The sequence below is a fragment of the Pteropus vampyrus genome, unplaced genomic scaffold, assembly GCF_000151845.1.
Source record: "Pteropus vampyrus isolate Shadow unplaced genomic scaffold, Pvam_2.0 Scaffold36, whole genome shotgun sequence".
Lineage (NCBI taxonomy): Eukaryota > Metazoa > Chordata > Mammalia > Chiroptera > Pteropodidae > Pteropus > Pteropus vampyrus.
The window spans coordinates 9,148,481-9,157,142 of NW_011888817.1; the positions used below are offsets into that span (position 1 = coordinate 9,148,481).

Sequence of the window (8,662 nt, forward strand, 5' to 3'; positions counted from 1 at the left end):
ATGCCAAACTCAGGAGCTTATCTTTGTGCTATAGGACTCGGTGTGCTGTGAAGGCCCCTGAGCATGGAAGAGTGGTGCTCTGTGTTTACTTTTAGCAAGCTCAGGTAGCAGTGTGGTGCATTGGAAGAACTGAGACTAAAAACGAGATTCTATTAAGCTACTCTATTTAGTAAATACTTACTGGGCACTCAATTCTGTGCCAGGTCTCTGCTGGGCACAGGGGACACACAGAGAAGTTAGAGTAGGTCTTTCCTGTGGAGGAGCACATTCTGAGGGGAAGACAGATATCTTGCAGTCCACCATGAGCAGTGCCACATAAGCAGGATGTCTCAGGAGGGGCTGTGGGGAAGGAGTTAAAAGACTCGAGCCAAAACATAGGAAGAGGAGGGTGGTGAGTTGGAGTTACTAGAGCAGGAGAAACTGAGATGCAGCAATAGGCAGGTGTGGTCTCTCTGTGGTGGCAATGGGCAAGAGGTAGCCCAGACTCTGCCTATCCCCAGGGAAGCAGCTGGCCCTACTCAAGACCAACTCAGCTGTCCGGACATGTGGCTTTGACTTTGGGGGCAACATCATCATGTTCTCCACGGATAAGCAGATGGGTTACCAGTGCTTCGTAAGTTTCTTTGACCTGCGGGACCCGAGCCAAATCGGTAAGGACTGGGGCTAGGGCTGGGGTTGAAGTAAAGGGTGCAGCTCCAAAGCCCAGGGCCTGACATCTGCTGCTCCTCACAGACAACAATGAGCCCTACATGAAGATCCCTTGCAATGACTCCAAAATCACCAGTGCTGTTTGGGGACCCCTGGGGGAGTGCATCATTGCAGGCCACGAGAGTGGAGAGCTCAACCAGTATAGTGCCAAGGTAAGGGGCTGGATGGGGCCCGGGCCCACCAGAATGATTCCCTACAAAAGCCAGGATGACACAGTGGTTAAGAGCAAGGGATGAATTCAGATACAGATTTTACCACTTTGAGCTGTGTGATCTTGGGCAAACTTGTTTATCTGTAAAATATTTCAAGGATTTAATGATATCAGGTGTTTAAAAAACTTGTCAGATTACTCAGGAACTGTTAATAATGATCACAGTTGAGCATTTTTGTGCCACCATAGAGTGCCAGGCACTATGCTGGGCTCTGAGGATGAAGAAGTGAATCAAACATGGGCATCATTGGAATGCGGTATTGGGGAAGGTTGACAGGGACTAAATTTTTTCAGTGTCAGGAGGTAAGGTGTTGTGATTTTCTTTTAGGCAGTAGGGAATCTTTAAATGATTATTAATGATCCAGTTTCCTCTTTAGAAAGCTTTTGCAAGCTACAGTTTGGAGAATGGACCTGGACGGGGCATTAGCCCTGAGAATATGGAACACTTGACGGTCAAAAGATATTTAAGGGTGACAGATGAGATGGAGTGGGTAAAGAAAGAATAAAGTCCAGGCTGTCTTAGATTTCTGAGTCGGGTACTTAACGTTCTTGGGGAATTCTGGAATGTAATACCATAAAGGTTAGTCAGTTATTCAGCAAGCACTGACCATGGTCCACTCGGCCTCAGGCCTACCTGCAGGAAAGAAATAGGAACCAAGGTCAAACGCCTAAGTAATGCTTGATGCTAGCAAATAGTAGAGCTGATCTGTGCCCCCAGTTAGGCCAGACTGCAAAACTGGTGTGTGTTTCTCAAAATGGAGCCAGATGCATCCCTACCATGTGTCCAAATTGATGGAGGAGACAAAAATACATTTTTTCCCTTAGAATAGATAAAAATAAGGAAAGGAAGTGTTTTCTGAGGGTCTGATATGTGTGAGGCACAGTGCTTAAGACCTTTTAGTAATCTAACAAATGTTTGCAGAGCATAGGCCAGGTACCTGTTACAACAAAGTCAAATAAGACACAGTCCCAGTATCCTCACAGTGACCTTGGGTGGTGGGCTTTCGGTAAACTTGTTTTCTAAATAGAGAAATTAAAGCTCAAGAAGTACTTTTAAGGGCAGGCTCTAAAACTGCTCTTTGTACTATAGTCCAGCAGATTGTGGGAAGGGGAATCAGATGAAAAAGCCCTGTGAGAAAACCTAAGAAGAGGCGGACATGCAGCAGTCCTCATGGACTGTGACCCTGACCCTGGCAGGGAAGGAGTGTGAGCTCAGGCTCTTACTAGCTACATGATCTCAAAGTTACACCCTCTCCGAACCTTAGTTTCTCCCTTTTAAATTTTCCATTAAAATTCCCACATAATAGGATTGTTGAGAGGATTAAATGAAGTAAGATATTGTTCAGTGCTTAGCACAATGCTTGGCAAATAATAGCTGTTCGATAAATATTTGTTGAAAAATATTTCTCTACCATTATATATAATACGATTAATAGATCCATAGATTTGTCACCATAAGCATGTGTTTTCCCAGACGGAGTAGCAGTATTCATGAAACTTGTACAGGTTAAGATGTAGACATGAGCTGGGGAGAGTGAATAAATTTTGATTCAGGAGAGACTTAGTCCCAACCCAGACCTCCCCTCCCCTTGACGAGATAGGAAGCAGTATAGAACCCTGGCTGAACGTTGGGGCTAGTGGGGTTTAGGCTAGTCAGAGGCTCACTCTTCTTTGTTCGCCAGTCTGGAGAGGTATTGGTGAATGTTAAGGAGCACTCTCGTCAGATCAACGACATCCAGTTATCCAGGGACATGACCATGTTTGTCACTGCATCCAAGGACAACACAGCCAAGGTGAGCAAAGGCAAGGGGTCTGGCAGGGCTGCTCTCACCCTCCTGCTCAGCTCTCAATTTGCCTGACTCCCCACAAGAAAGCTCCTTTTACAGATTTTTCCCCTGCTTTCTCTCTCCAGCTCTTTGACTCCACAACCCTTGAACATCAGAAGACTTTCCGGACAGAACGTCCCGTCAACTCAGCTGCCCTTTCTCCCAACTACGACCATGTAAGGGAACCTCACCCAGGCTTTCTTCTTGAGCTTCAAAATGCTTCCAGGGTCTAGATGTTTGTCTACCAATTAAGATACGAACTCTGGAGGAAAATAGTGTCAGGCAGAGGAGATTACCATAGCGTCTACAAGGCCGAAGGATTGAGGAGCCCCAGGGACAGGATAGGGAGGGGGTGGCTGATGTCCCTATCCTTAGTATCTTCCCATTCTGATGTAGGAGATATTAAAAGTTTATAGGGAGGGGGGTTAAAACAAAATGGGCTTGCATGTCCTTTGGGCCTATCTAGGGTTTCTTCTTCCCTCCAGGTGGTGCTGGGTGGTGGTCAGGAAGCCATGGATGTAACCACTACCTCCACCAGGATTGGCAAGTTTGAGGCCAGGTAAAGGGAAGAGTTCTTCCAAACTGAAACCTTATGGAATGTCTTTCATAATGGACACAAGCCATGTAACTGAGAGTTCCTTTATTTACTGGCTGCTAGAAAGTACAGCCAGATTTGTGGCCCTCTTGTGACAAGTGTGTAATACAGCAGTTACGAGCATGAACTCTGATGCCTTAGATATTGTATTTCTCTGTGCCCAGTTATCCTCAGCTGTATAATGGGGTCAGTGGTAATATACTTACCTCATAAAATTGTGCAGATTAAACAAATGAGTTAATTCTTATTAAGCACTTAGAGCACTGCCCAGCACATGGTAAGGAAGTGTCAGCTATGTGTGCAGGCAGCCGTTTGGGTCCAGTCTTCCCCTAACTTCATCTGATTTTGTTCATTCATTTCCCCTTATCCCAGTTTCCCCACTTTATAGTTTGCATTGGGCAGTGGTACCTCCAAAGTGTTTTGGAAGGAGATGGAAAATGAATTAACTATCTCTTCTCACCACCCGCTCTTCCAAGGTTCTTCCACTTGGCTTTTGAAGAAGAGTTTGGAAGAGTCAAAGGTCACTTCGGACCTATCAACAGTGTTGCCTTCCATCCTGACGGCAAGAGGTAAGGCCTGGTGAAGGGAACTGAGCTCAACCCTGGTTTGGTCCCTGCCCCACAGGCCAACCCTCTGCCCCTTTCCCATCCCCCAAAGCAGGCATCTTGACTGGTCCCTGGTTATCTCTTTCCAGCTACAGCAGCGGCGGAGAAGATGGTTATGTCCGCATCCACTATTTCGACTCACAGTACTTTGAATTTGAGTTTGAGGCTTAAGAAGCTGGATTTCCATCCTGTCCAAGGAAAAGTTTCCAGGTCAGGGCTCACAGAAAGTTTTGGACTCTGAAGAATAATAAATTAGTTTGGAAATAAATGTTTTCTGGTCAGATATTTTATGGGGTCTGTTTAATCATTTTCCCTTGTCAGTGTGACACCCCAGTAAGCTAATACCATAAGTCATGGGTATACCTTTATTACCTGGACCTTCTCCCTACACTTTGGACACTTCAAACCTAGAACTTCAGTATTGTGGGCTAGGGTGGTTGCAGGCACCCTCATCCAAGGTCCAAAGGTGCTCAGGGGCCTAGAGGGGTCTCGAGACTGTCTCAGCCACTATCCGAGGAGCCAGTGCTTAGGGCTGGGGCTCAGAGGCTGAAACTGTTGGCTGAGAGCCTTCTGTCTTCTCCGTATCTGTCACTATTTGCCACACTTTCTCCCATGCTACCTCTGAAGCCTCAGGTGGGCGGGTCCAGCGCAGAAACAGGCCTGAGGAGGAGGAGGAAGACAGGTAAAGAAGCTGATCAGAGGGCATAACCCCTAGGGAAGAAAGTGGCATGGGGGGTGTACCTTGCCACAGTTGCAGGCTCTGAGGCTCCACAGAAGGCCAGATGGCCAAGGGATTATGGACGTAGAGTGGGTTCTGGAGTTTTCATTGTTTTGGCTGGTTGAGCCCCGACCACAATGAGTGTGTTCGAGTTCTTACTTCATACAGACATCTGGAGGGAGAGAGTTTCTAGACTCAAACAGGCACTCTGGGATTCTGAACGGAGGGCCCTGGTTGGTGGTGTGACAGCTACCTTGAGGCAGTGATAACCTCTCCCTTTTCCTGCAAATGTTACTACTGCCAGTCAGATCCTGTACTATGCGCTCCAGTAAAGTGGAACAAGACAAAGCCTAGTTCTTAAAGAGTTCTTCCTAGCTTTGCCTGAAAGTGTTAGGGAAGGCTAATTAGGAATGTGCCATTGGAGCTGGGTCTAGCAGCAAATGTTCACCAGGTGTGTAAAAACTTGGAAGTACTTAGAAGGGGGAACTGCATGAGTGAAAGCGAGAAAGTGGGAATGGGCCCAATGTGAATGTTGATACTGATGAATGATGAAAGTGGAGATAGAGCAGTGTGGAGGCTCTTCCAATGATCCACATGGAAAGAATTCAGATTGGGGTTGGTAGGAGGGGCCTTTGGCAGGAGAGGACTAACCTAAGAAAATTTTAGGAGAAAGGTAAACATGAAGGATGGGGGGAGCGAGGTAAACAAAGATAACAGTTTCTAACCTGGTTGACCCACAAGTAGAGTTAATGAAAAGGAAGAAGCTGGGCAACAAGAAATAACTGACTGTGATCTCCACCTTCCTGGAGAGCAGTGAACTCTCCCTCCCTTTCAGTCTGATGAGAGAAAGATGGCTTTTGGAGGCTTATTGGGAGCATATGAAACCAAACAAAAATAACTATCGCTTGTGTGCCCACTGTATGCCAGGCACTGTGCTAAGCACTTTCCATGTTTTCACTCTGCTAATCCTTGCACCACCACCACCTCAGATTATGGCTGCGATCATGATCCTCTCCTTGCTACTGATGAGCAAACTGAGACAGGTTTGCTTATGATCACCCAGCAGGTGAGTGGTGGAGCCAGAATTTGAGCCCAAACAATTGGACTCAGCTTTCAACTTCTGTTGCTTCACTAGAATCAACCTTACAAAGTGGTAGAGAGCCCAGAAAAGATTTATTTTTGCAGCAACTTTCCCTTTCAGTTCTTGTTTTTAAGCTGGGGGTGCAATTGTTACTGGCTATGGACAGAGTGGGTAGGTCCAAAGGTTTGGCTTTGGACCCATCCATCTCTGGGTTTACAAAATTTAAGGGGAAGTGTGAAATCTGGAGGTAGGGACGGAGAGGACACTAGGATTTTTTTCTAAGAGAAACTCATCTGAAAGGGAAAGATATCTTCCAAGGAAATAAGGTGCTGACACAGCAGGTATCCAACTCTCCGATGCCTGCCCCATGACCCGCCTCAACACCTCCTTAGCTCACCTTTCCTTTTCGCTGTTGCAGAGGAAGGTGCCAAAGGGGGAGGCATAGACATGCCCAAACAGCGCCAACAGCAGCCCCTCCCCAAACTCCAGCGACAGCAGGAACTGGCAGCCCAGCTGCCATACACAGTCCAGGAAGAGGAGAAAGGTGGGTGCCTTGTGCTTGGGGCAGGTGTGGGAGAAGGCTGAGTGGGCGCAGCGCAGCTGGAAGGGGTGGCCAGCCTGGGAAGGGGCAGAGCGATGGGCACAAGGAAGCGGGGTTTCTGGGTGGAGGGGTAGGGTTGGGGCTGGGTGGCCACTTACCTGGATCCACTCCCGTTCCACCAGTTCCTGGAATCCAGCAATTGTCCGACTCAAGGGATCCAGGATGAGTTGGGCCAGCAAAGTCACAAGCAGGGTGCTGTCAGTGCCTTCAGCCCCATGCACCAGGATGCAGGCCCCTTCCCTGGGGGCCCAGGGCTTATCAACTGAAGCCAGTCCTTTCCTGCCTTGGGTGGCTGGGCCAGGAATAGAATGCACCCAGTTCTAAGCTGTATTTGCTCACTGAGACATGTGCCCAGGGATTGAGAGCTGTGCCCCGTGCTGTCTCCTAGGGTGGGGATCTTACCTCTCCATGCCCTGGGCTGCTAGGCAGGCGGTGCTCAGTGCCTCCTTCACATGAGCCAGCCAGCGGCAGCTCTCTAATTGACTAAGCCAGCGGTCTATGCTCTGCTCCAGGTCCCCACAGGCCTCCACTCAGTACACGAAACTCTCCTGTAGAGGCTGCCCCCTGCACAAGTGGGAGTCTGGTCATTCCTCCTCAAGGCCAAGCTGTGGGGAGCACGGCCTAGAAACAAATGCTCCAGACCGAAGAGGGAGACACAGAACTCTCAGAGGAGCCCATCAGACAAGAGGGACCCAGGACAGTTTGGGGAGCCCACTTAATCTGATGAAAATAAGTCAGTATCCTCGGGGATTTCCCAATCTGATAGAGAAGACCCAAGATTGTTTGGGGTGACTTACTCTGTTGGGCACAGCATTACCTGGAAAGGGATCACATGACCCTCTGGGGGAATGCAGAATGCCCTGGGAAACCCCCAATTTGATGGAAGTATCACAATGTCTTAAGTGCCCCAATCTGATGGGAGCAACACAGTACTTACTGGGGAGCCCCAGTCTGACAAGAGAAACACAGTACTCGGGATTCTGGTATCTGCTGCTTCCTAAAAACTGTTCTGCTCAAGATCAACAGTGACCTCCTGCCAGAAAATCTTTTTTTATTTTTATTTTTTATTGTTCAATTTCAGTTGACATACAATATTATGTTTGAGATGTACAGCATAGTGATTAGACATTTATATACCTTATGAAGTGATCACTCCGTAAGTCTAGTACCCATCTGACACCATACATAGGTATTATTATCGACTATATTCCCTGTGCTGTACTTTACATCCTGTTTAAAAGCCTTCACTGGCTCTTCACTGCCCTTAGGATAAAGTCTAAGCTCATAATCTTGACATTCAAAACCTTTTCTCTGGCCCCTGTTATCCTTTTAGTCCCACTTCTTTCTACCTCCACCTCATACTCTACACTCCCACCATACTGAAGTACTTGCAGTTCCCCAAACAGAACAAATGACCAGGCTCTCTGCTTCTATATACCTGCAGTACCTTTCACATGGAATGTCCTTCCACTTTCTGGCTAATTCCTCCTCCTCTTTCGGGGCTCAGCTAAAGCATCCTACTCTCAGGGAAACTTTCTTTGGACTACCTATACTAAGAGAGAGGTGCCTCCTCTGTGCTGCTACTTATCACATTGAACTCTGCCCATTTACTGCTGATCTTTCAGCCATGTCTGGGCTGGCCACCACCTCAGCCTCTGTGCTCAAAGTGTTGGTTGAATACATGAATAAACAGAGTCTTGTATTCTGGGTAGGGGGGCAGTGCACTCTCCTCCACGCACAAAAGCTCTCTCAGGACCTCCTCTTGGTACTACAATCATCTGGAGACAGGGAATAGATACAGCTATGCAGGTACAGTCCTCAGGGCAGGGCGGGGCAGTGTGTGTGTGCGCGCGCGCGCGCGCGCGCGCGCGCGCGCGCGTGTGTGTGTGTGTGTGTGTGTGTGTGTGTGTGTGTGTGTGTGTGTATGTTGAGGTTGTTCCTGGAAGACAATTTTTAGTTTGATGTAAAGAGGTGCTTTTTCTTTCCCATAGAGTTGGGGTGCTGAGGAAGTAAAGAGCTCTCTCAGTGGGGGTGTACAAGTCACGATGGCCATCTGGCAGGATGGCTACCAGCAAAAGCCTAACAGTCCTCAAGGTCCCTGGAAGACACTCATTCCCCCATCCTCCATCCCCATTCATGAAGAGTCCTGCAGGGGAGATAGCCTAGGAGAGGATGGGAAGACTCCTTACCTCTCCAGCGGCCGGTGCAGCCGTTTCCAGCCAGGGTAGGTGACCTTGGCCTCGGTGCCACCGCCAGTTATGCGGGCCTGTTTGGAGGTCTGGGCCGAGCGTATGTCCACAACGAAGCTCCGTCCCGT

General features: G+C 48.2%; 2 protein-coding genes across 2 annotated transcripts in view; one reads left to right on the forward strand and one right to left on the reverse strand.

Annotated features, from left to right (window-relative positions):
- The window catches only part of EIF3I (eukaryotic translation initiation factor 3 subunit I), a 6,698-nt gene extending 2,468 nt beyond the window's left edge, over nt 1-4,230 (forward strand). The window contains 8 exon segments of the mRNA XM_011357836.2: nt 105-112; nt 479-650; nt 733-860; nt 2,602-2,712; nt 2,832-2,921; nt 3,231-3,304; nt 3,817-3,909; nt 4,035-4,230. Coding sequence (XP_011356138.2) covers nt 105-112; nt 479-650; nt 733-860; nt 2,602-2,712; nt 2,832-2,921; nt 3,231-3,304; nt 3,817-3,909; nt 4,035-4,212 — 854 coding nt within the window. The 3' untranslated portion in view covers nt 4,213-4,230.
- A 119-nt stretch (nt 4,231-4,349) lies between these two features.
- Nucleotides 4,350-8,662, reverse strand: part of LOC105290697 (myotubularin-related protein 9-like) — an 8,313-nt gene continuing 4,000 nt past the window's right edge. The window contains 6 exon segments of the mRNA XM_011358060.2: nt 4,350-4,605; nt 4,687-4,835; nt 6,142-6,362; nt 6,444-6,585; nt 6,748-6,909; nt 8,535-8,651. Coding sequence (XP_011356362.1) covers nt 4,472-4,605; nt 4,687-4,835; nt 6,142-6,362; nt 6,444-6,585; nt 6,748-6,909; nt 8,535-8,651 — 925 coding nt within the window. The 3' untranslated portion in view covers nt 4,350-4,471.